The 27,026-nt window shown below is 44.1% G+C and overlaps 1 protein-coding gene across 1 annotated transcript in view; it reads right to left on the reverse strand.

Moving 5' to 3' along the window:
- Positions 1-12,094: 12,094 nt before the first annotated feature.
- The window catches only part of tgfbr1b (transforming growth factor, beta receptor 1 b), a 20,869-nt gene continuing 5,937 nt past the window's right edge, over positions 12,095-27,026 (reverse strand). Inside the window, exons 4-8 of the mRNA XM_079601578.1 lie at positions 26,650-26,817; positions 23,132-23,288; positions 16,494-16,618; positions 16,179-16,309; positions 12,095-13,750 (exon numbers count right to left, since the gene is read on the reverse strand). Of these exons, the coding sequence (XP_079457704.1) occupies positions 13,625-13,750; positions 16,179-16,309; positions 16,494-16,618; positions 23,132-23,288; positions 26,650-26,817 (707 nt within the window). The 3' untranslated portion in view covers positions 12,095-13,624. The remainder of the gene's footprint in view (positions 13,751-16,178; positions 16,310-16,493; positions 16,619-23,131; positions 23,289-26,649; positions 26,818-27,026) is intronic.

The following is a 27,026-nucleotide window of genomic DNA, read 5'->3' on the forward strand; positions in this document are numbered from 1 at the left end:
GCGATGAGTAGTACACTAGAAGCCAGCTTTAGTGAGCGATGAGTAGTACTCTAGAAGCCTGCTTTAGTGAGCGATGAGTAGTACACTAGAAGCCTGCTTTAGTGAGCGATGAGTAGTACTCTAGAAGCCTGCTTTAGTGAGTGATGAGTAGTACTCTAGAAGCCAGCTTTAGTGAGCGATGAGTAGTACTCTAGAAGCCTGCTTTAGTGAGTGATGAGTAGTACTCTAGAAGCCTGCTTTAGTGAGTGATGAGTAGTACACTAGAAGCCTGCTTTAGTGAGCGATGAGTAGTACTCTAGAAGCCTGCTTTAGTGAGTGATGAGTAGTACTCTAGAAGCCTGCTTTAGTGAGTGATGAGTAGTACTCTAGAAGCCTGCTTTAGTGAGTGATGAGTAGTACTCTAGAAGCCTGCTTTAGTGAGTGATGAGTAGTACTCTAGAAGCCTGCTTTAGTGAGTGATGAGTAGTACTCTAGAAGCCTGCTTTAGTGAGTGATGAGTAATACACTAGAAGCCTGCTTTAGTGAGCGATGAGTAGTACTCTAGAAGCCTGCTTTAGTGAGTGATGAGTAGTACTCTAGAAGCCTGCTTTAGTGAGCGATGAGTAGTACACTAGAAGCCTGCTTTAGTGAGCGATGAGTAGTACTCTAGAAGCCTGCTTTAGTGAGTGATGAGTAGTACTCTAGAAGCCTGCTTTAGTGAGCGATGAGTAGTACTCTAGAAGCCTGCTTTAGTGAGCGATGAGTAGTACTCTAGAAGCCTGCTTTAGTGAGCGATGAGTAGTACACTAGAAGCCAGCTTTAGTGAGTGATGAGTAGTACACTAGAAGCCTGCTTTAGTGAGCGATGAGTAGTACACTAGAAGCCTGCTTTAGTGAGTGATGAGTAGTACACTAGAAGCCAGCTTTAGTGAGCGATGAGTAGTACTCTAGAAGCCTACTTTAGTGAGCGATGAGTAGTACACTAGAAGCCAGATTTAGTGAGCGATGAGTAGTACACTAGAAGCCTGCTTTAGTGAGTGATGAGTAGTACTCTAGAAGCCTGCTTTAGTGAGCGATGAGTAGTACTCTAGAAGCCTGCTTTAGTGAGCGATGAGTAGTACACTAGAAGCCTGCTTTAGTGAGTGATGAGTAGTACACTAGAAGCCTGCTTTAGTGAGCGATGAGTTGTACACTAGAAGCCTGCTTTAGTGAGCGATGAGTAGTACACTAGAAGCCTGCTTTAGTGAGTGATGAGTAGTACACTAGAAGCCTGCTTTAGTGAGCGATGAGTTGTACACTAGAAGCCTGCTTTAGTGAGCGATGAGTAGTACTCTAGAAGCCTGCTTTAGTGAGTGATGAGTAGTACACTAGAAGCCAGCTTTAGTGAGCGATGAGTAGTACTCTAGAAGCCAGCTTTAGTGAGTGATGAGTAGTACACTAGAAGCCTGCTTTAGTGAGCGATGAGTAGTACACTAGAAGCCTGCTTTAGTGAGCGATGAGTAGTACTCTAGAAGCCTGCTTTAGTGAGCGATGAGTAGTACTCTAGAAGCCTGCTTTAGTGAGCGATGAGTAGTACACTAGAAGCCAGCTTTAGTGAGCGATGAGTAGTACACTAGAAGCCTGCTTTAGTGAGCGATGAGTAGTACTCTAGAAGCCTGCTTTAGTGAGCGATGAGTAGTACACTAGAAGCCTGCTTTAGTGAGTGATGAGTAGTACACTAGAAGCCTGCTTTAGTGAGCGATGAGTTGTACACTAGAAGCCTGCTTTAGTGAGCGATGAGTAGTACACTAGAAGCCTGCTTTAGTGAGTGATGAGTAGTACACTAGAAGCCTGCTTTAGTGAGTGATGAGTTGTACACTAGAAGCCTGCTTTAGTGAGCGATGAGTAGTACTCTAGAAGCCTGCTTTAGTGAGTGATGAGTAGTACACTAGAAGCCTACTTTAGTGAGCGATGAGTAGTACTCTAGAAGCCTGCTTTAGTGAGTGATGAGTAGTACACTAGAAGCCTGCTTTAGTGAGCGATGAGTTGTACACTAGAAGCCTGCTTTAGTGAGCGATGAGTAGTACACTAGAAGCCTGCTTTAGTGAGCGATGAGTAGTACACTAGAAGCCTGCTTTAGTGAGCGATGAGTAGTACTCTAGAAGCCTGCTTTAGTGAGCGATGAGTAGTACACTAGAAGCCTGTTTTAGTGAGCGATGAGTAGTACTCTAGAAGCCTGCTTTAGTGAGCGATGAGTAGTACACTAGAAGCCTGCTTTAGTGAGCGATGAGTAGTACACTAGAAGCCTGCTTTAGTGAGCGATGAGTAGTACACTAGAAGCCAGCTTTAGTGAGCGATGAGTAGTACTCTAGAAGCCAGCTTTAGTGAGTGATGAGTAGTACACTAGAAGCCTGCTTTAGTGAGCGATGAGTAGTACACTAGAAGCCTGCTTTAGTGAGCGATGAGTAGTACTCTAGAAGCCTGCTTTAGTGAGCGATGAGTAGTACTCTAGAAGCCTGCAGTGTGTGATCACTGACCTCGAAGCCTTGCCACACGTTTAATCAGGTATTATTACAGGAGGAGAACTGGAGAAAGGATGGAAATCTGTCATAGAATATATTTAAAAAAAAAGTTTTTCTTACCTAATCAAAAGTTAAAATGTAAATGCTGAAAACCCTTTACCTAATTTTGTGTTCCAAATGACCGGCCTTTTACATTGCTTGTAAATCTGCTGTTTTGCCATATTGTCACATAATATTGGATTAAATCTTTTTCTTTACCTGTTTTCCTTCAGTTAGCACAGCTTTTGTTCATGTTTTTGGATCTGATTGATCTTAGGCCTGACTTGATCTGAGCTGAATAAAGTTCACTCAAGCTTATTCAACAGAGGTACACACACACACACACACACACACACACACACACACACACACACACACACACACACACACACACACACACACACACACACACACACACACACAGGCAGGAACTGCAGGTCAGGTTATTGATTGGTCGCTTTGCTCTGAAACACATGTGACATGATGTGATGCGTACAGGCTTCAGCTCAGCATCTGATTGGCCAGAGGCTCTTAAAGGGCAGCGTCACTAATTCCAGCAGAGTGTGCAGTGGAAACACCGGAGGGCTTCATTTAGCTTCATTAATGAGCCTTTAGCTCTCAGTGGGGATCAAGAACATCATCAGATCACTCTGGAATACAGATGATTGTACGAATGTTGCTTTGAAAGTGTTATTTTCACACACATTTTGCAGTGAGCAACAGAAAGCTCGGTTCAGGGTGAGATGTGTACAGTATACATCGATACTCTGTGGATATATAGTGACTATATGAGCAGTTCTGAAGGACTGGAGTCTTTATGTTCTTCTCACTGCCATTAGTCTTTCTGTCAACCTGTCACTCTGATTGGTTTATTACACGTTAGCTAACTGGACGGAGAATAAAGAGCCGAAGAGTCGCGGCGGGGAAACACATTTTCATAACTGGGTTTGGAGAATTAATATATTCTCTTTAACTTAATTTGTGAAGTATAATTCAAAGAGTGGGCTGTTAACTATAATGCATTTTATTAAATCGGGTGTTTCAGAGATTATATTAACAATGCCCATGACATCTCCCCAAATACAGGTGAATTATGCATGCAATATATCATGTACAAATCATATCTCAAGTCAATCTCTGTGAAGGAGAAAATAACCTCTGACCTCTCAGTTTACAGAGCAGCTTGAGTTTCAGTGATCACATCACAGGTGAATATAGCATACATCATACATCATACTTCATACTTCATACATCATACATCATACTTCATACTTCATACATCATACTTCATACTTCATACTTCATACATCATACATCATACATCATACTTCATACTTCATACATCATACATCATACATCATACATCATACATCATACTTCATACTTCATACATCATACTTCATACATCATACTTCATACATCATACTTCATACATCATACTTCATACATCATACATCATACTTCATACTTCATACATCATACTTCATACATCATACTTCATACATCATACTTCATACTTCATACTTCATACATCATACATCATACATCATACTTCATACTTCATACATCATACATCATACATCATACTTCATACTTCATACATCATACATCATACATCATACTTCATACATCATACATCATACATCATACTTCATACTTCATACATCATACATCATACTTCATAACTTCATACATCATACATCATACATCATACTTCATCATCATACATCATACATCATACATCATACATCATCATCATACTTCATACATCATACATCATACATCATACTTCATACATCATACTTCATCATCATTACCGTTACCTTCATGGAGATCGAGTCTCTGTGGGAAAGAGCAGCGTGAACATTCTGCAGAACATCTCCTTTTGTGCTCCACGGGCCAGAACTGCATCTTTGTATAAATATATATTAATATAAAGCTGCGGACGCATATTAATAATCCGTCTGTTTTAATTGCTTGTAAAGGCAAGTGCTCAATCTGCATGCTTATGCATATTCAGAACTAAAGGTCATTATTATATATGAACAAGTCAAGAATCTTACCAGACACACAGCACTCACTGTGTCTTGAAGAAGTGAAACAGAATTGCTTTATAATTTTCGATATCTGATCTGACAACAGCACTTCAGAGAAACGTCTCTTCAAACGTCCAGTTATTGCTTAGATCAAAACTCAGTTTCTGTATTAAACTCGCAGACAGGAGAATAATAACTACATCTCGCAGAAATGCTAGAAATGCACATTTAAACCAGAGAAATATTTGAATCTGAAAGAGATTTGTTGCTGGAATATTTGCACACACAAGGAATTTGTTTTGGTGACAGATTAAGGTGCATAAATATGTATTAATGTTTACATCATAACATTTCTTAAATGCAGAACACTAAAATATTATTTCCAGGTTTAAATCCCAGATTTTCAGTGTGTTCTCAGAACTGAAGAAACTCACGGCTCACGACATCTTCTTTTAAATGTATGTAACTCATAATGCATTCGACATTACCGTCTGAGCCCCAGAATCATGTTGCGATGAAAAGCTGAAGATAAACCGTAAGAACCGTATATGACTGTATAACTGAAGCTGATCTGAGGTGACGTGTCCTCTGCTGGAGAACCTGAGATCACCCAGATCTCTCTGAACCCAGAAGAGTCACGTCTCGACGACACATCGAGTGCTCACAATCATTCAAAGAAAAGAAGAGAAACTGGAGGAGAGTTTATGCTGGAGAGGCCGACACTGAACAAGCTTTACTCAGACAACTATTAATGAATATTTGATTTCTGAGATGCAAAGAATCCCTGGTGTCCTCGCTGGACTTCCTATGTTTGGTGTATACGATATTAAAACATGAACATCTGTAAAAGCAGAACTCCTTCCTGACGTGGCTGTGGTAGTTCCCTGTGTGTGTGTGTGTGTGTGTGTGAGAGAGTGTGCATGTGCGTGTGAGAGAGTGTATGTGTGTGTGTGTGTGTGTGTGTGTGAGAGAGAGTGTGCATGTGAGAGAGTGTATGTGTGTGTGAGAGAGAGTGTGCATGTACGTGTGAGAGAGTGTATGTGTGTGTGTGTGTGAGAGAGAGTGTGCATGTGCGTGTGAGAGAGTGTATGTGTGTGTGTGTGTGTGAGAGAGAGTGTGCATGTGCGTGCGTGTGAGAGAGTGTATGTGTGTGTGTGTGTGTGAGAGAGAGTGTGCATGTGCGTGTGAGAGAGTGTATGTGTGTGTGTGTGTGTGAGAGAGAGTGTGCATGTGCGTGTGAGAGAGTGTGTGTGTGTGTGTGAGAGAGAGTGTGTATGTGTGAGAGAGAGAGAGTGTGTGTGTGTGTGTGTGTGTGTGAGAGAGAGAGTGTGCATGTGCGTGTGAGAGAGTGTGTGTGTGTGTGAGAGAGAGAGAGTGTGTATGTGTAAGAGAGAGAGAGTGTGTATGTGTGTGTGTGTGTGAGAGAGAGTGTGCATGTGCGTGTGAGAGAGTGTATGTGTGTGTGTGTGTGTGAGAGAGAGTGTGCATGTGCGTGTGAGAGAGTGTGTGTGTGTGTGTGTGAGAGAGAGAGTGTGTATGTGTGAGAGAGAGAGAGTGTGTGTGTGTGTGTGTGTGAGAGAGAGAGTGTGTATGTGTGTGTGAGAGAGAGTGTGCATGTGCGTGTGAGAGAGTGTATGTGTGTGTGTGTGTGAGAGAGTGTGCATGTGCGTGTGAGAGAGAGTGTGTGTGTGTGTGTGTGTTTAAATGACAGCAGCGCATTAATATATTAAATAATCGCATTAAAATAAAATGACATAAAAATATAGATTTTCCTCTCACCTCAATTTTTTAAAACTATTGATATATCACTTTTCCTCACATCTAATTTTTGGGGTCTCGTATTTTTATTCATTCTTTTGAAATACTTTTCATAAAATAGAAGTGATAAAACTTACAATAATCATAATAATAATTTAAAGAAGGTTTTAAAAATAAATACAAAGATTTACTTTAAAAGTATTATTGTAATTAAAATCACACTTTACATTATTAATATACGCTTAGATTTTTCTTAAATGAAAACTGTTGTTTGGAGAAAGTACAGTCACACACACACACACACACACACACACACACACACACACACACACACACACACACACACACACACACACACACACACACACACACACACACACACACACACACAGGTATATAAAGTTTGAACATGTTTTATTCACACATCTCTATCTCTATGTTAGACAGAAGATCTTCACTCCGCTATGATCCTATGTTCTTCTGTACACGCTAGAAAAAGTCGATAATGCTTCAGAAATGACGCGAGGCGTCCGTAACGCCACACACACATCTCAGTTCTCGTGTTTTTCTTCTTTTGTTATTTTGTGGAAAAGAAACAGTACAAGGCATTTCTATACAGCTGAGAATGACATCAGTAAAGCACTTGTGTTCAGACAGAACAAACAGAGAATAATAAACAGAAGGAATACACTGATGGACAACAACACACGATGCCATTGGCCGGCGGCAGAAACGCCGGATCCCTTATATACACTGAGGTATGAACACATTGGTCTTCGGAGATGGAGAGGTATTTTTTCTCATGACTTTTTGACCTTTTTAAAACTTGTTATTGAATTTTTTTTCTTTGTCATTTTTTATGTTTTTTCTTCTTTTTTTAAAAAGCAAGTGATGCAAACATTAGAAATAAGTCCCATGCGGTGCATCATTCTAAGAGGAATAAAAAAACTAAATATAGTCAAACATAGGCACCAAATCAAACACGATAAAGCTGTCCGTCCTCACACACAGCGTCCAGCTGAAATGCACCATGGGTAACTCCTCTGCCCTTAAACGACCCACAATCCTCCGGGGTTTTGGTGCCGCCGGGCCACCGTCCCTCAGGGGTCTTTCTCACAGTGTCCGTATGATAGCATAGCTGTACATTACACCGGAGTCGCCTGACGGAGAGCTTGAGGTCTGTGTGAACAAGTACATTTGCATAAATGAGTAAAAGACCCGTGTTTTCATCACACCTCCTTACAAATGGCTGACATTTTGTGAAATTATGCAAATAGCCGCGCTATTAACATTCACGTCCGTCACGTTGAACTGACACGTGTTGTGCATAATAGTGTGAGACTGCATGTGGAGAATCACAGGCTTGTGAATGAAAAGCCACAGGTTTTCTGGGTCGTTTAAGGGCACATGATCCTCTCTGCAGCGTCTGGCTACTGGAAATACAGCCGCTGTCAATCAAACCTCCTCATGGAGAGCCGCTGTCAATCAAACCTCCTCACGGAGAGCCGCTGTCAATCAAACCTCCTCACGGAGAGCCGCTGTCAATCAAACCTCCTCATGGAGAGCCGCTGTCAATCAAACCTCCTCACGGAGAGCCGCTGTCAATCAAACCTGCTCATGGAGAGCCGCTGTCAATCAAACCTCCTCATGGAGAGCCGCTGTCAATCAAACCTCCTCATGGAGAGCCGCTGTCAATCAAACCTCCTCACGGAGAGCCGCTGTCAATCAAACCTCCTCACGGAGAGCTGCTGTCAATCAAACCTCCTCATGGAGAGCTCAGGCTCGACTGCAGCGCTCCCGGATCCGACACGGAGGACCGGAGCTACGCGGATCGGGAGCGAGGCGCCGGGTTTACCGCTGACTCCTGCATGTCACTGATGGAGGTGTGTGTGTGTGTGAATCTGAAGTGTGTGTGTGTGAATCTGAAGTGTGTGTGTGTGTGTGTGAATCTGAAGTGTGTGAATCTGAAGTGTGTGTGTGTGTGTGAATCTGAAGTGTGTGAATCTGAAGTGTGTGTGTGTGTGTGAATCTGAAGTATGTGAATCTGGAGTGTGTGAATCTGAAGTATGTGAATCTGGAGTGTGTGAATCTGAAGTATGTGAATCTGAAGTGTGTGAATCTGAAGTGTGTGTGAATCTGAAGTATGTGAATCTGGAGTGTGTGAATCTGAAGTATGTGAATCTGGAGTGTGTGAATCTGGAGTGTGTGAATCTGAAGTATGTGAATCTGAAGTGTGTGAATCTGAAGTATGTGAATCTGGAGTGTGTGAATCTGGAGTGTGTGAATCTGAAGTATGTGAATCTGGAGTGTGTGTGTGTGAATCTGAAGTGTGTGAATCTGAAGTATGTGAATCTGAAGTATGTGAATCTGGAGTGTGTGAATCTGGAGTGTGTGAATCTGAAGTATGTGAATCTGGAGTGTGTGTGTGTGAATCTGAAGTGTGTGAATCTGAAGTGTGTGAATCTGAAGTCTGTGAATCTGAAGTATGTGAATCTGGAGTGTGTGTGTGTGAATCTGAAGTGTGTGAATCTGAAGTGTGTGAATCTGAAGTATGTGAATCTGGAGTGTGTGTGTGTGAATCTGAAGTGTGTGAATCTGAAGTCTGTGAATCTGAAGTATGTGAATCTGGAGTGTGTGTGTGTGAATCTGAAGTGTGTGAATCTGAAGTGTGTGAATCTGAAGTGTGTGAATCTGAAGTGTGTGTGTGTGAATCTGAAGTGTGTGAATCTGAAGTGTGTGAATCTGGAGTGTGTGAATCTGGAGTGTGTGAATCTGGAGTGTGTGAATCTGAAGTATGTGAATCTGGAGTGTGTGTGTGTGAATCTGAAGTATGTGAATCTGAAGTGTGTGAATCTGAAGTGTGTGTGAATCTGAAGTATGTGAATCTGGAGTGTGTGAATCTGAAGTATGTGAATCTGGAGTGTGTGAATCTGGAGTGTGTGAATCTGAAGTGTGTGAATCTGAAGTATGTGAATCTGGAGTGTGTGAATCTAGAGTGTGTGAATCTGAAGTATGTGAATCTGGAGTGTGTGTGTGTGAATCTGAAGTGTGTGAATCTGAAGTATGTGAATCTGGAGTGTGTGAATCTGGAGTGTGTGAATCTGAAGTATGTGAATCTGGAGTGTGTGTGTGTGAATCTGAAGTGTGTGAATCTGAAGTGTGTGAATCTGAAGTGTGTGAATCTGAAGTATGTGAATCTGGAGTGTGTGTGTGTGAATCTGAAGTGTGTGAATCTGAAGTGTGTGAATCTGGAGTGTGTGAATCTAAAGTGTGTGAATCTGAAGTATGTGAATCTGGAGTGTGTGTGTGTGTGTGTGTGAATCTGAAGTGTGTGTGTGTGAATCTGAAGTGTGTGAATCTGAAGTGTGTGAATCTGGAGTGTGTGAATCTGAAGTGTGTGAATCTGAAGTGTGTGTGAATCTGAAGTATGTGAATCTAGAGTGTGTGAATCTGAAGTATGTGAATCTGGAGTGTGTGTGTGTGAATCTGAAGTGTGTGAATCTGAAGTGTGTGAATCTGAAGTATGTGAATCTGGAGTGTGTGTGTGTGTGAATCTGAAGTGTGTGAATCTGAAGTATCTGAATCTGAAGTGTGTGTGAATCTGAAGTGTGTGAATCTGAAGTATGTGAATCTGGAGTGTGTGTGTGTGTGTGAATCTGAAGTGTGTGAATCTGAAGTATGTGAATCTGAAGTATGTGAATCTGGAGTGTGTGTGTGTGTGTGTGAATCTGAAGTGTGTGAATCTGAAGTATGTGAATCTGGAGTGTGTGTGTGTGTGTGTGAATCTAAAGTGTGTGAATCTGAAATGTGTGAATCTAAAGTGTGTGAATCTGAAGTATGTGAATCTGGAGTGTGTGAATCTGGAGTGTGTGAATCTGAAGTGTGTGAATCTGAAGTGTGTGTGTGTGTGTGTGTGAATCTGAAGTGTGTGAATCTGAAGTGTGTGAATCTGAAGTGTGTGAATCTGAAGTGTGTGAATCTGGAGTGTGTGAATCTAAAGTGTGTGAATCTGAAGTGTGTGAGTGTGTGTGTGAATCTGAAGTGTGTGAATCTGAAGTATGTGAATCTGAAGTGTGTGTGTGTGTGTGTGGTTGTGTGAATCTGAAGTGTGTGAATCTGAAGTATGTGAATCTGAAGTGTGTGTGTGTGTGTGAATCTGAAACCCAGTGCTGGTGATGTGAGATCGGTCACACCGGACGCGAGGAACAACGGTCCGCCGAGGATGAGGATGATCTCAGGTTGTTCAAACACTCGAGAGATGTGCAGGAGAATGTGCGGCTGCTCTTCACTCAGATTCACTCCGGATCAATATGATTGGTTCACAGAAAGCATATCGCTACTTCTCGGAACCGGTTTCAGAGTGTGTGTTCTCGACAGATTTCGGTTACACTTTATTTTAAGGTGTCATTGTTACAGAGTAATTATATATTTAAGTGCTGAGTAATATTAAGTAACTACATGTACTCACTACAGGGTTAGGGTTAGTTGCATGTAAGTGTGCATAATTTGCTGTTATTACTACGGTAAGTACATGTAACATGTGTAACTAGGACACTGTAGAATAAAGTTTTGGAACCGTACGATGTGTTTACAGTACACTTCTGAAAGCCACAAGCTTGGATAGTTTGAAGTATCTTCAGCAATATTCCCTGAACTCATCACGCAGGTTTGGAACGACACGAGATCACTTCATGTTCGGAGGAACTGTTCCTTCAGGATTGTAAAGCGGGATCGACTACACTCGCATCCCCTCGAGCCGTGTCTTCTCCCAGCGCCTCTGCTCCGCCTGCAGTCGCTGTTGCTGAGGGTTATTACACACGTCCTCCAGATCTTCCGTTAGCAACTGCACATGTGCAGAGCCACCAGCTGACAGACATCACAACACTATATTTACACATTATCTGTAGATCCCTCATCACCACACGCTCTGCTTTTCAGCGTGTAGCAGGAGTCGTTCATCACACACTAATGCCCTCTCAAACCAGCTCAGCAGAACTGGGATTATTCTAAAATACACTGACTATAAATCAACAAGTGAAAAGGAAAGAGGACCGTGTGTAACGTCAGCGTCTGCACACGGCGGAGAGACAGCCCGTCTGGAGCATGTGACCGTGAGAGATTAATGACGTGTCCAGCGGAGACTCGAGGCGCACAGCAGCGACGCTTGACCGCCAGAACACACAGAACCCTGTCGTCTGAGCAGACAACAGTTATTGCTGAACACACACACACTTCCATCTCAACAAGAATATTCCAGACCCAATGCAAGTCACACTCAATCCTTCGAGTCATTACCACAACATGTATCTCTCCCCGTTTCTCATAACAACACGTGCCGCTGAGAGACTACCGGCGGTGTACATGCACGGTCGGTTTAACAAGCATAACCCTCAGCCTTCACTGGCATACGGTCATAAACACTGAAGCATATTCATTTTGCACATTATTAAATAACCGGTTTTTGTTTTTAAAGTCTTGAAAATAATGTGTTTTTCTCGCATCGCTGGGTTATTGGTTATTAAACTGATTTGTGGTAGTTATCAGCGTATTGGTGTGCATGTAAACATGCTCAATATTTATAGAGTGGGAATATTAATAAAATATAACTATTTCTGTGTAAAGTTATATCAAATGCCAGGACAATGTAACGGGTAAATCCCTAAAATGACCATTTACAACTCTAATAATACAGATCAATTCATATAAATGCTTTAAAAAAAAATCTAAACTGTATATTTTTGCTCTTAAATCCTCAATACATTCACTTCCATTGCAAGGGCCTCGTTCTAACCTCCAGTTCTGCTTTTATTAAAGAAAACAAGAGAAAATTTGATCTTTTTTTTTAATGCAAATTAGCGTTATCCCATCGATTGAGCTTCACCTGCATTGCATCTGTAATATTCCTGTATCTGGCTATAAAGAAAGGTCACTGAAAGGTCACCGGAGATGTTTGTCCATTAGAAAAAGTGTCCAAAGTATAGATGCACATAATAAACCGAACGTCTGACGTTGCATGAGCAGCAGAACCGATACCTTGAGAAAGTGAAGTGAGCAGAAGCGTGTCGCGTCCGAGCGCGCCGGATCCTCCGCTGTGGTCCTCTACACCGCACCGCTTCACACACAACTGCTACATGTGTGTGTCCGTTACACACAGCACTGAGCCTACCACGGTACACACACACACACACACACACCCTCGGTTGGTCCCTTAAGGCTTGCTCGAAAGAGTTTGAAAGCAGTCCTTGATATCTTTTCTCATTGACATTCTATTAAAAAGTGTTGCCAGAAGATGTTGGAAAAGCTATGGCTTAGTAAATATCCGTTTGCTATATTGACGTCCCGTGTGACAGAAATAATCATGTTTTCAGCTGTCGTCGCAGTGTTTGTGCTGTCAGTGAGTGTAGTCCATAGCTATATACTCTCTTCAGTCCTTTTAACTCATGGTCAGTTTCCTCCGAGCGAAGGCGGGCGTCCAGCGCTTCAGATTCCCAGCGTGAACACACACATCGCTTCAGATTCCCAGCGTGAACACACACATCGCTTCAGATTCCCAGCGTGAACACACACCGCTCCGCAAGCGAGCCGTACACGGAGAGGTCAGGACTGTGGTTACGTCCCTCAGTGCTGCGCGATGAAGACGATGAAGAGGCAGACGATGAAGCATGGCAGCGGTGGAGATGAGAGTGCGGCGCTCGCTCCGGCTGTGCATAGAGGCGCTGGACTCGGCCGGACACACACACACACACGTGAGGGAGAGCTGGTTGGTTAGCGGTGGCACTATCTGGTACACCTGGCTTGGAAGGCATGGTTGTCATCGAAGTTGTTGTAGCAGAGCAGTAAAAAATATAAAGTCGATAGGTTCATCTATATTGCATATGTCGCAGCGTGTTCGCCGGGACTGAATGAGGTCGTGCCCAGTTTCGTTTTTGCAAAAACAGAACCAAAAAAACAGTTAGCCTGACCTGAAGATCTGTGATGAGCGGGAACTAAACACTCTTCAGGAGAGAGAACAGCACTTCACATCAACCACTGAACTAAACCCTTATAAACAATGAAGAGTCCGTCGTAGGCAGCGCTGCGCCGAGCCGCGAGGAGAAGCGTCTGTGGAGGAGGACCGCCGGCACCGCTGGACGAGTGTGTGGGTTATTACATCGGGAAGTCCGAGTTTTACTCCCACGTCGAAGTCCGGCGGGATATCAGACCGAGGCAACGGATGCAGAGACGGACACGTCCTCGGAGTGCTGGAGTGCGGTCTGGAGACGGGTGCGGGACCGGTGATGCTGGGGGACGAGGAGTGTGTGGCGGTGTGTGGCTACATCTTGATGCCCTCCTGCTGGCTGAGCTGGGACAGGGTCTTCTTGATGCGCAGGGCGGTGAGGCGAGCGGCTCCGTTGGCGTACCAGCACTCCCTCATGATCTTGGCCATCACACGCAGAGCCTGAACACACACGAGGAGAAGCATTACTATATACGAGTGTTACATGTGCATGTGTTTGTGAGTTAATTGTTGTGTGTAATGATTTGTCTGTCCTCCAGGGGGCGGTACTGTTCTGTGTGTCTGTGTTTAGTGAGGAACTGATTGCCGGCCGCTGTGGATCGTGTAGTTTGGCAGAAGAACACTAAGCGGCCAAATCTGCTCGGCGGCGGCTCTGTGTGTTCTCCTGTTGTGTGTGTGTTACACGATTGGGTTTCCTTCTGCCATTATTTATATTCTTGAACGGCTTGCTATGTACTTTATGACGCCAACAGTTAACGTTAGTGTGTGCGTGCGTGTGTGTGTGTGTGTGCTGAAGTGTGTGTGTGTGTGTGCACGTGCATGTGCTAAAGTGTGTGTGTGTGTGTGTGTGTGTGTGCACGTGCATGTGCTAAAGTGTGTGTGTGTGTGTGTGCGTGTGTGTGTGCACGTGCATGTGCTGAAGTGTGTGTGTGTGTGTGTGCATGTGCTAAAGTGTGTGTGTGTGTGTGCACGTGCTGAAGTGTGTGTGTGTGTGCGTGCGTGTGTGTGTGTGCACGTGCTGAAGTGTGTGTGCGTGTGAGTGTGTGTATGCGTGCGTGTGAGTGTGTGTGTGTGTGCACGTGCATGTGCTGAAGTGTGTGTGTGTGTGTGCGTGTGTGTGTGCGTGCATGTGTGTGTGTGTGCGTGCGTGTGAGTGTGTGCGTGCGTGTATGCGTGCGTGTGTGTGTGTGCGCGTGTGTGTGTGTGGGTGTGTGCTGAAGTGTGTGTGTGTGTGTGCACGTGCATGTGCTGAAGTGTGTGTGTGTGTGTGTGTGCGTGCATGTGTGTGTGTGTGTGTGTGTGTGTGAGTGTGCGTGTATGTGTGTGAGTGTGTGCGTGCGTGCGTGTGCGTGCGTGCGTGTGCGTGCGTGTGTGTGCGTGCATGTGTGTGTGTGTGCGTGCATGTGTGTGTGTGTGTGTTAGGGCTGTTGGAACGAATTCCGAAATTCGAATATAATTCGAATATTAAAAAAATCAATACTATTCGAATGCTGAAGTTACTATTCGAATATTGCTTTTTTTATTTTATTTTTTATTATTTTATTATATGATATCTTGCCTTTCTCGCCAACTTGGCTTACACAGGCATGTGAAAATGAAATGCTTTTGTTTCGTCTGATAAACAATTAAAAAATTGAATCGTAACACAATTGTGCGCGTTATCCACGCTGCATCGTCATAACAATACTGTCAATAATGGCGGCGAGCAATGTCTCCATGGAAACGGAGATCACCACTCCTGACAATTTGAGAAGCGATGTGTGGAAGGTGTTTGGATTTCAAATCATAAATGGGAAAATTAAATCACAAATAAAGTCTGAATGAAATATCACTCCTCAACTTGCAACCTTACTGTGCGTTCACACCGGACGCGAATAGCGCGTCAAATTCGCGCCTGCCGTGTCTAGTTATACACTTGACCACTTTTGTGTCCATTCGCGCCTGACGCGCTATTCGCGTCCGGTGTGAACGCACCATTAGGGCACATCTGACAACGCTACACCATGACAAGCTATAGGCGATCTGTCCAAGGAACCGCTGCTAAAACAGGCAAGAATGGGTTATTTTCTTCATCACGGGGCTTACCAGCTGTCTGCTGTCCTAGCCGCGCAACAATCACTGACAGAGTTGTGAAACTGACACAACATCAGACAACTGATCAGTGGAAAAATGTCCATTCAAGTTGCCAAATTAAAGTCATTAATTTTGTTCCGCTGTTTTATTGTTAATAAAAAAAACGCGATCACCCGTTTCTAAATGTTTATTGTAATGTTAGCTGTCCCTCTAGTGGACAGAACGTGTAACAACAACCAAATGCTATAGTGGCATTGACGATCCAGAAGCCTGTGTAATGTCGCAAATATTAATAATAGGATGAATTTGAGCATGTAATATTCGAATATTATTCGAATATTAAATAAAATAAGGAATGGAATTCGAATAGTATTATAGAGGAAGATTGACAGCCCTAGTGTGTGTGTGTGTGTGTGTGTGTGTGTGTGTGTGTGTGAGTGTGCGTGTATGTGTGTGAGTGTGTGTGTGTGTGCGTGTATGCGTGCGTGCGTGTGTGTGTGCTGAAGTGTGTGTGTGTGTGCGTGCATGTGTGTGTGTGTGCGTGCATGTGTGTGTGTGCGTGTGTGCGTGCATGTGTGTGTGTGAGTATGTGTGCGTGCATGTGTGTGTATGTGCGTGTGTGTGTGCGCGTGCGTGTGTGTGTGTGTGTGTGTGTGTGTGTGTGTGCGTGTGTGTGCGCGTGCGTGTGTGTGTGTGCACGTGCACGTGCATGTGCTGAAGTGTGTGCGTGCATGCGTGCGTGGGTGTGTGCTAAAGTGTGTGTGTGTGTGTGCGTGTGTGTGTGTGTGTGTGTCACCTCGCAGCTCTGCCAGCGGTTGGGAATGTTGGGTCTCAGCTTCTGCTCACACACGACTCTCCGCATCTCCTCCACCGACGGGTCCGACTGCACCAGGTCGTGGTACGGCAGCTGGTAGTCCTCGTGAATGCCTGCGCACAAGAGTGTGTGTGTGTGTGAGGACAAACCACAGACGCAGCTACACATCTCTCACAACACTCGATCTGTCGGACTGAACAGGGCGAGGAAGAAACTCTGGGAAATATAATGCAGGGGTTTAAGCGGCAGCAGAACTACAACGGTTGTTCAGTGAGGTCAGCGGACTGGAGGTCGTACCTCCGATCGAGCAGCGGCTGGCGATCTCCCAGAACACCAGGCCCATGGCGTAGATGTCGGCCCGCTTGAACGACTCGAAGTGCTTCATGTTGATGGAGTCGTCCAGCACTTCTGGGGCCATATACCTGTGGACACAGCGCACAGCGTTATCAAACAGGAAAAGAAAAACTACTTTTGTCTAGTAGCCTCAAGTTGGCAATATTATGTATTTTTATACATAAGGGACACCTTAACATAACGTGCAACCAGAGGATTATAACACAACACGGAGAACTATCAACATGTTTGCATTTCTGAAAAGCTGCATTAATGATGCAGTGTTACCTAGCGGTTAGCACACACACACACACACACTCACACACACACAAACACACACACACACACACACTCAAAAGTTTGGGATCCGTAAGATTTTTAATGTTTGTAAAAGAGTCTCTTCTGCTCAGCAAAGCTGCATTTATTTGATCATAAATACAGTAAAACAGTGAAATATTATTATAATGTAAATCATCAGTTCTCTATGTGAATATACAGTAAAGTAAAGAAGTGTGAAGTCCGCACACTGATATTAACTGCTTCCAAAATGGATTTTATTTTTTAAAAAGTCAAGGTTTCGACGCTCAACATCAGTGTAAGGCAAGGCAAGGCAAGGCAAGTTTATTTATATAGCACATTTCATACACAATGGTAATTCAAAGTGCTTTACATAGAAGAAATTAAAATAATCAAAAGAAATAAGAATAATTAAAACAGTTTAGAGTAAAAAATAAAAATAAAATAAAATACAGTGCAAACAGTCGGACGAACAGCGGCACAGTGCTCATTCAGTAAATGCAATGTTAAACAGAAGTGTTTTGAGTCTGGATTTGAATGTGGCTACTGTAGGAGCACACCTGATCTCTTCTGGAAGCTGGTTCCAGCTGCGGCTGGCATAATAGCTAAAAGCGGACTCTCCTTGCTTTGAGTGAACCCTTGGTATTTCTAGTTGATGTGATCCTAATGATCTGAGTGATCTGTTGGGTTTATATTCAGTGAGCATATCTGCAATGTATTGAGGTCCTAGGCCATTAAATGATTTATATACCAGTAATAATACTTTAAAATCAATCCTAAATGTGACTGGGAGCCAGTGTAAAGACCTGAGGACTGGTGTGATATGTTCATATTTTCTGGTTCTGCTCAGGATCCTGGCGGCAGCGTTCTGTACGAGCTGCAACTGTCTTATGGTCTTTTTGGGAAGGCCAGTGAGGAGTCCATTACAATAATCCACCCTGCTGGTGATGAAAGCATGCACAATTTTCTCTAAGTCCTGACTGGAAACAAAACATCTAATTCTTGCAATATTTTTCAGATGATAGTATGCTGATTTAGTTATTGCTTTGACATGACTACTGAAGCTAAGGTCTGACTCTAGAGACACACCAAGATTCCTGACTTGATTTTTAGTTGTTTGACCTCTAGAGTGGAGGTATGCATTCACCTTGAGAACTTCATCTTTGTTTCCAAACGCAATGACTTCAGTTTTGTCTTTGTTTAACTGAAGAAAGTTTTGGCACATCCAGCTGTTGACTTCATCAATGCATTGGAACAGGGAGTCAATGGGGCTGTAATCGTTAGGCGATAGGGCTAAGTAGATCTGTGTGTCGTCTGCATAGCTGTGGTAAGAGATTTGGTTCTTTCTCATTATTTGGCTCATTGGAAGCATGTACAGGTTGAATAGGAGTGGCGCAAGAATTGAGCCTTGAGGAACTCCGCATGTCATGGATGTCCACTCAGACTTATGGTCTCCTATACTCACATAATAACCTCTCTCTTCTAAGTATGACCTGAACCATTTTAGGACTATCCCAGAAAGCCCCACCCAGTTTTCCAGCCTGTCAAGAAGTATGTTGTGATCGACAGTGTCAAAAGCAGCACTGAGGTCGAGTAGTACCAGCACTGATAATTTGCCTGTATCAGTATTTAAGCGAATATCGTTAATTATCTTTATGAGCGCTGTCTCTGTGCTGTGATGCGATCGGAAACCAGATTGAAAATTGTCAAAGTATCCATTCGAGCTTAAGAATTTGTTCAGCTGATTGAAAACAACTTTTTCAATGATCTTGCCAATGAAAGGAAGATTTGAGATCGGTCTATAATTGCTTAATATAGTCTTATCAAGATTACTCTTTTTTAGGAGGGGTTTGACAACTGCAGTTTTCAGGGAGTTTGGAAAACTTCCAGAGAGAAGTGAGGCATTTACCACTTCTAGGAGATCTGCTTCTAAGCTGTTTAACACACTTTTGAAGAAAGATGTGGGAAGAGCGTCAAGGGCGCAGGTTGATGTTTTAAGGTGCTGTACGGTTTCTTCCAAAATTTTGCCATCAATTTCTTTGAAATCAGACATAGTAACTTTCTCAGGTTGTGGTCTGATCTGTCTGACCCCAGTGCAACTCAAGGATGTGCTGATCACCTTTCTGATATTATTGATTTTCTCAGAGAAGAAAGAAGCGAACTCACTGCACTTGCTGTCTGAGAGCATTTCACTGGGAATCTGGCTCGGGGGGTTTGTCAGTCTCTCTACAGTAGCAAAAAGAGTGCGTGTGTTGTTTAAGTTGCTGTTAATAATATTTGAGAAGAAAGTCTGTCTAGCTTTGCCTAGTTCCATATTGAAAGCATGGATGGTGTCTTTGTAGATGTTATAATGGACTACAAGTTTTGTCTTCCGCCACATGCGCTCTGCTTTTCTGCATTGTCTTTTCATATTTTGCACTGCTGTTGAGTTTCTCCAAGGTGCCTTTTGTCTACCACTCTTCCTGACCTTCACAGGAGCAATATCATCAATTACACTTTTAACTTTTGAGTTAAAAGAATCAAGGAGAAAATCAACAGAGTCAGCAGATATGCTTGGTGTTAAAGATATAGCCTTCATAAATAGTACACTAGTGTTCTCATTTAAGCATCTCTTCTTGACAGGCACAGATCTAGCTTCAATAGCAGGAGAGATCAATATATCAAAGAAAATACAGAAATGATCAGACAGTGCTACATCCTTAATAACAATCGATGAAATGTTTAGACCCTTACTGATAAGTAAATCTAGAGTGTGTCCACGATTGTGTGTCGGTCCATGTACATGCTGAGTCAGATCAAAAGTTTTTAAAACAGTTTTGATTTCTTTTGCCATATTGTTTTCTGCATTGTCTATGTGGATGTTGAAATCTCCGGCAATAGCAAAACAGTCAAACTCTGAGGAAATGGTTGATAACAGTTCTGTAAAATCCTCAGCAAAGGCTGAAGAGTATTTTGGAGGCCTGTAAACAATGATTAGTAAAATGCGTGGAGCACCTTTTAACACAATACCCAGATATTCAAAAGACGGGTAATTACCAAATGATATTTGCTTACATGGATAGACATCTTTAAAAAGAGCAGCTACTCCCCCACCTATCCTACCCGCTCTGCAGACACTCATAAAAGTGAAGTTAGGAGGTGATGTTTCATTGAGGACAGTTGCACTGCAGTTGTCTTCTAGCCAAGTTTCATTTAGAAACATAAAATCCAGGTTGTATGTGGTTATTAAGTCATTGACTAGAAGTGATTTATTTTTAAGTGAGCAGATGTTTAAGAGTGCTAACTTTACAGTCTTACTTTTTGTCCGCACAGCAGTCTTAGTTTGGCGTGTAATAGGCACCAGATTAGATGGGTTTGCTGTACGGCTTTTGAAGGCCTTAGACTTTCTATCATGTAATCGAACAGCAATAGAGAAAGATACAGGCACACAGGGTTCCCGCTTGTTCTGTAAACATTTGAGAAAGTTACTGTTATCATAGCGGGGACCCGGCACATATCACTGAGAGCTGGTATCAGTTGTTTTTAGTTCACCTCGAGCAGAAGGAGGAGGGTGTGAGCCCTGTCGTTGTGGCAGAGCCCGAAGAACTCTTGCAGGAGGAGGGGGAGGGCGAGCGGGGCCAGCAGGCTTTGGTGGTTTTGGGGCCTGCCGTTTTTTGGTTGATATCTGGGGGCTAGCAAAAGAATGGGATAGTTTGGTTCCAGCAAAGACCAGTTTTTCCATTCTCTCTGAGAAGCACAGAAGTGGAGATGCTGGAGATAGAGATAGCGTGTCTGGTGAGAGGGGCTGTTGTTGTTCTGGTGTTATCGGAGGCTGTAATATGCTGTCCTGGTTTCCCTGGCTGTTTTCCAGGAAGTCGTCCTTGGGTGTTGAATCTTGGAGCAGTTCTAGTATGTCACAGTCTGTCTGTGGGCAGGGCTCAGCTGAGATTGTGTCCGTGAGCAGAAGTTGTTGTGGCTGAGTGGTGTTATCATTGTCCTTGTGTGACGTGTCAACCGCATGTCCATTCAGGTGCTGGAGTGAAGTCCTGTGGTCATTCATACTGTGTCCAGGTGTGTGTGTGCCATTCAGGTTGAGTGGATTGGCACACACTGCAGAAGGATGATTGTGGGAGAAGTAGATATTGTCCTTTAGCACTCTTGAACCAAGTTTGTTTGGGTGGTGTCCGTCCTGTTGGAACAGTTGCCTCTGACTCCAGAAAAGATTGAAGTTGTCAATGAAGTTCACTCCTTTTATATTGCAGGTTTTTTGGAGCCATGTATTAAGCCCAAGCAACCGTGAAAACCTGTTTGTTCCTCTTGCTGGGAGTGGGCCACTGATGAATGTTTGTACTTTCAGTCTTTTAAGTGTTTCAAGAAGTTCATTGAAATCCTTCTTAAGGAGTTCTGACTGCTCTTTATGAATATCATTTTTCCCCACATGAATGATGAGTCGATTTGCAGTCTTATGTTTCATCAGAATGTTCTCAAGTTCCCTGTTTACATCAGAAGTTGTTGCTTGCGGAAGGCAGCACGTAGTTGTATCCCTGCTACTAGTGTGTCGGATAATGGAGTCTCCTACTATCAGAGTCGTGTGCTCGGCTGCGCTCTGAGCTCTGTGCCGCTGTCTGCTCGACCTTGAGCGCAAGTTAGCATCAGTGTTAGCTACTGGCTTATCCAGTCTGTGTTCGATCACATTCATCACGTTTGGATATTCCTCATTTACATTCATTAATACTTCAAATCTGTTCTCAAGATGTATAGGCGGTGGTAGGAGACCAGTGTTTGCAATCCTTGTCAGAGCCGTATCTGGGGTAGAGGATGCTATTGCGGCAATATGTGATACTCGTGACAATCTGATGTCTCGAGTGCCTTTGGGTCTCGCTCCCTGTGTGTGCCATCGATTTGTAAGTCGATCGGCTTGTTTCTCTACACTCAGTATGGCCTGTTGAGGAGCAGTAGATTCATGGGGCTCACCTGCTGTATGCTGAGGGCGTCCATGACGGAGCTCTGTTGTGTGTTCCGTCTGGTTTGGTGGTCCCGCAAATAACTTTGTTTCAAGAACTGCAATCCTTTGTAAAAGTCTGTGGCAGTTAGTGCAGCAAGTAGATTCCAGAAGAGGCATTTTCTCTTATCCTTATGCAGTTGTGTTTTCTCTTCCCCGGAATGTAAGCTTTCAGTGGGAGGCTGGTCGAATAAAATAATTCAGCTTTTTTGTAGTAATCCAAGCGTTTGAGCACTGTGCTGATTTGCTGAGGTTAAAATTAGTTGATAAAAGAAGATAAAATATAAAAAATATAAAAGCGATAGAGCAAAGCGCGGAGCAGTAAGCAAGAGCGTCCGAACAGTAGCTGAGCAGGAAGTAAAGTGAAATCAACTTTAAATAGACACAGGTGATCACCCTAATTGGGTACACACACACAGAAACATGTGACAAGTTCAGATCATGTGACAAGTACAGAAAATGTGACCAAAAAAAAAAAAAAAAAAAAAAAAAAAAGGCAATAGATAATATAAGTCACTATAAAAAAGGCTTAATATCAAAATCCTCATTCAACCCTGAAGGTGACAAAGTATTTAAGGTGTAGATCCAAAAACATTCCCTCTGTAATAATTTCATAATTTCTTAGGGTGATCACCTGTGTCTATTTAAAGTTGATTTCACTTTACACTGATGTTGTGCCTGATGAAGACCTGAGGGTCGAAACCTTGCCTTTTTAAAAATAAAATCCATTTTGGAAGCAGTTAATATCAGTGTGCGGACTTCACACTTCTTTACTTTACTGTATATTCACATAGAAAACTGATGATTTACATTATAATAATATTTCACTGTTTTACTGTATTTATGATCAATGACATTATGATAATAATTACTGTATTTATGATCAATGACATTATGATAATAATTACTGTATTTATGATCAATGACATTATGATAATAATTACTGTATTTATGATCAATGATGTACATTATGATAATAATTACTGTATTTATGATCAATGATGTACATTATGATAATAATTACTGTATTTATGATCAATGACATTATGATAATAATTACTGTATTTATGATCAATGACATTATGATAATAATTACTGTATTTATGATCAATGATGTACATTATGATAATAATTACTGTATTTATGATCAATGACATTATGATAATAATTACTGTATTTATGATCAAATAAATGCAGCTTTGCTGAGCAGAAGAGACTCTTTTACAAACATTAAAAATCTTACGGATCCCAAACTCTACCCACAATGCACCAGAGCCCCAGCAGTGGCGGGAGGGGGCCGTGTGAGCGAGAGGAAGAGGACTACCGTTTGGTTCCCACTCTGTGATTGGGCGCGATGTCGATGGTGTCGGTGGCGGAGTCGTGCCGGACGGCCAGTCCCAGGTCAGCGATGCAGCACGTGCCGTTCTTCTTCACCAGGATGTTCTTGGACTTCAGATCCCTGTGGGCGATCGCGGGCTTCCCTGCAAGCACACGCGGAGCGTTACGAGAGGAGGAGTGCCAGCGCTCAGCAGATCACTTATGGGCAGCGTTTGAAAATTACTATAGAATTCGTTGCCTTATAATGCATTAAAACCGATGAAAGCTTGTTTATAGCTGTGCTATTCTAATAGGCGAGCTGATCTGCAGGACTCTCTCAGTGTAGTGCAGCATTACGTCTCAGTCACACCGTGTGATACAGCTCAACAACACACCCCTCCGCTGATGACCATCACTACATCAGCTCCTCTCCTGTGATGAACACGCTCGATCAAGCACAGATTCTGCACTCAAGAGGCGGCGCTGACTCAAAGCACTATTCTCTATGTACTGTGAATGAACAGAGGCTTCCTGAGCCTGAGTCTCGGTCAGCGGAAGCGTTGAGGAGTCACTCGCGCCTCGTTCCTCCACCAGCTCAGTTTCTGTCAGCGCCGGATATATCCATTCATTCCTTACAACAGAACTAGACGAGGGAAGTTTGATGACAAACTTTGATGTTAGCGGAAAGTTTGAAAAGACTTTTAAAAGTTTTAAGTCGGACAATTTTATTCAAAGTCAATAAAATGCTGTTAACATGTTCTAACATGTTGCTAGCCTGATTTAACGCATTGCTAACAGGTTTATAATATGGTTTAGCACATTGATATCATGTTTTAATGTTGCTAGCCTGATTTAACGTGTTGCTAAAATGTTTTAACAGGTTGCTAGCCTGATTTAGCGTGTTGTTAATGTTTCAAGATGTTTCAAGCCTGATTTAACACGCTGTTAACAGGATTATAACATGGTTTAACACATTGATACGTTGCTAGCCTGATTAGCACATTGCTAGCCTGATTTAACACATTGCTAACATATTTCTAGCATGATTTAGCACTGAAAAAGCAGAACCACAGCATGAGTCTATCAGGTGTGAGACCGACAGGTGAGCACAGGTCAACACAGGTGAGGGTGAGCACAGGAGAGGGTGAGCACAGGTCAACACAGGTGAGGGTGAGCACAGGTCAACACAGGTGAGGGTGAGCACAGGAGAGGGTGAGCACAGGTCAACACAGGTAAGGGTGAGCACAGGTGAGGGTGAGCACAGTTGAGCACAGGTCAACACAGGTAAGGGTGAGCACAGGTGAGGGTGAGCACAGGTGAGGGTGAGCACAGGTGAGGGTGAGCACAGTTGAGCACAGGTCAACACAGGTGAGGGTGAGCACAGGTGAGGGTGAGCACAGTTGAGCACAGGTCAACACAGGTGAGGGTGAGCACAGGTCAACACAGGTAAGGGTGAGCACAGGTCAACACAGGTGAGGGTCAACACAGGTGAGGGTGAGCACAGGTCAACACAGGTGAGGGTGAGCACAGTTGAGCACAGGTCAACACAGGTGAGGGTCAACACAGGTGAGGGTGAGCACAGGTGAGGGTGAGCACAGGTCAACACAGGTGAGGGTCAACACAGGTCAACACAGGTGAGGGTGAGCACAGTTGAGCACAGGTCAACACAGGTGAGGGTCAACACAGGTGAGGGTGAGCACAGTTGAGCACAGGACAACACAGGTGAGGGTCAACACAGGTGAGGGTGAGCACAGTTGAGCACAGGTCAACACAGGTGAGGGTCAACACAGGTCAACACAGGTGAGGGTGAGCACAGTTGAGCACAGGTCAACACAGGTGAGGGTCAACACAGGTGAGGGTGAGCACAGTTGAGCACAGGACAACACAGGTGAGGGTCAACACAGGTGAGGGTGAGCACAGTTGAGCACAGGTCAACACAGGTGAGGGTGAGCACAGGTCAACACAGGTGAGGGTGAGCACAGGAGAGGGTGAGCACAGGTCAACACAGGTGAGGGTGAGCACAGGTCAACACAGGTGAGGGTGAGCACAGTTGAGCACAGGTCAACACAGGTGAGGGTCAACACAGGTGAGGGTGAGCACAGGTCAACACAGGTGAGGGTGAGCACAGTTGAGCACAGGTCAACACAGGTGAGGGTCAACACAGGTGAGGGTGAGCACAGCAGGTCAACACAGGTGAGGGTGAGCACAGGTGAGGGTGAGCACAGTTGAGCACAGGTCAACACAGGTGAGAGTGAGCACAGGTGAGGGTGAGCACAGGTCAACACAGGTGAGGGTGAGCACAGGTCAACACAGGTGAGGGTCGGCACAGGTGAGGGTGAGCACAGTGGAACACAGGTCAACACAGGTGAGGGTGAACACAGATTAGGGTGAGCACAGGTGAGCACAGGTCAACACAGGTGAGGGTGAGCACAGGTGAGGGTGAGCACAGGTGAGCACAGGTGAACACAGATTAGGGTGAGCACAGGTCAACACAGGTGAGGGTGAGCACAGGTGAGGGTGAGCACAGGTGAGCACAGGTGGTCACAGGTCAACACAGGTGTGGGTGAGCACAGGTGAACACAGATTAGGGTGAGCACAGGTCAACACAGGTCAACACAGGTGAGGGTGAACACAGATTAGGGTGAGCACAGGTGAGCACAGGTCAACACAGGTGAGGGTGAACACAGATTAGGGTGAGCACAGGTGAGCACAGGTCAACACAGGTGAGGGTGAACACAGATTAGGGTGAGCACAGGTCAACACAGATTAGGGTGAGCACAGGTGAGCACAGGTCAACACAGGTGAGGGTGAGCACAGGTGAGGGTGAGCACAGGTGAGCACAGGTGAACACAGATTAGGGTGAGCACAGGTCAACACAGGTGAGGGTGAGCACAGGTGAGGGTGAGCACAGGTGAGCACAGGTGGTCACAGGTCAACACAGGTGTGGGTGAGCACAGGTGAACACAGATTAGGGTGAGCACAGGTCAACACAGGTCAACACAGGTGAGGGTGAACACAGATTAGGGTGAGCACAGGTGAGCACAGGTCAACACAGGTGAGGGTGAACACAGATTAGGGTGAGCACAGGTGAGCACAGGTCAACACAGGTGAGGGTGAACACAGATTAGGGTGAGCACAGGTCAACACAGATTAGGGTGAGCACAGGTCAACACAGGTGAGGGTGAGCACAGGTGAGGGTGAGCACAGGTCAACACAGGTGAGGGTGAGCACAGATCAACACAGGTGAGGGTGAGCACAGGTGAGGGTGAGCACAGGTGAGGGTGAGCACAGGTCAACACAGGTGAGGGTGAGCACAGGTGAGGGTCGGCACAGGTGAGGGTGAGCACAGTGGAACACAGGTCAACACAGGTGAGGGTGAACACAGATTAGGGTGAGCACAGGTCAACACAGATTAGGGTGAGCACAGGTCAACACAGGTGAGGGTGAGCACAGGTCAACACAGATTAGGGTGAGCACAGGTCAACACAGGTGAGGGTGAGCACAGGTGTGGGTGAGCACAGGTACCTTGCGTGCCCACGATCTCCATGTGCAGGTGTGCCAGACCGCTGGCGGTGGACAGAGACAGCTTGATCATGCCCTCCACCGTCACCGTGTAGCGGTTCAGGTAGTCGAACAGCGAGCCGTGCTCATGGTAGTCCGACACCAGCCACAGCTGCGTCCAGGTGCCGTTATCTGACCGGGAGAAAACACAGATTACATCAGCAAACACAGGAGACATCAAACTGCAATTAAAATAAAGCTAAATATATAATTTTTTTAAAATAGAATTATAAAAATACTAATAAAAAGACAAAAGCACATACAATTATTAAAACAAACTCAAATTAAAATGACACTAAAAATTATTTAAAAATATCAATGAATGTTATATTAGTATTAAA

The sequence above is a fragment of the Phoxinus phoxinus genome (genome assembly GCF_949152265.1).
Source record: "Phoxinus phoxinus genome assembly, chromosome: 24".
NCBI lineage: Eukaryota > Metazoa > Chordata > Actinopteri > Cypriniformes > Leuciscidae > Phoxinus > Phoxinus phoxinus.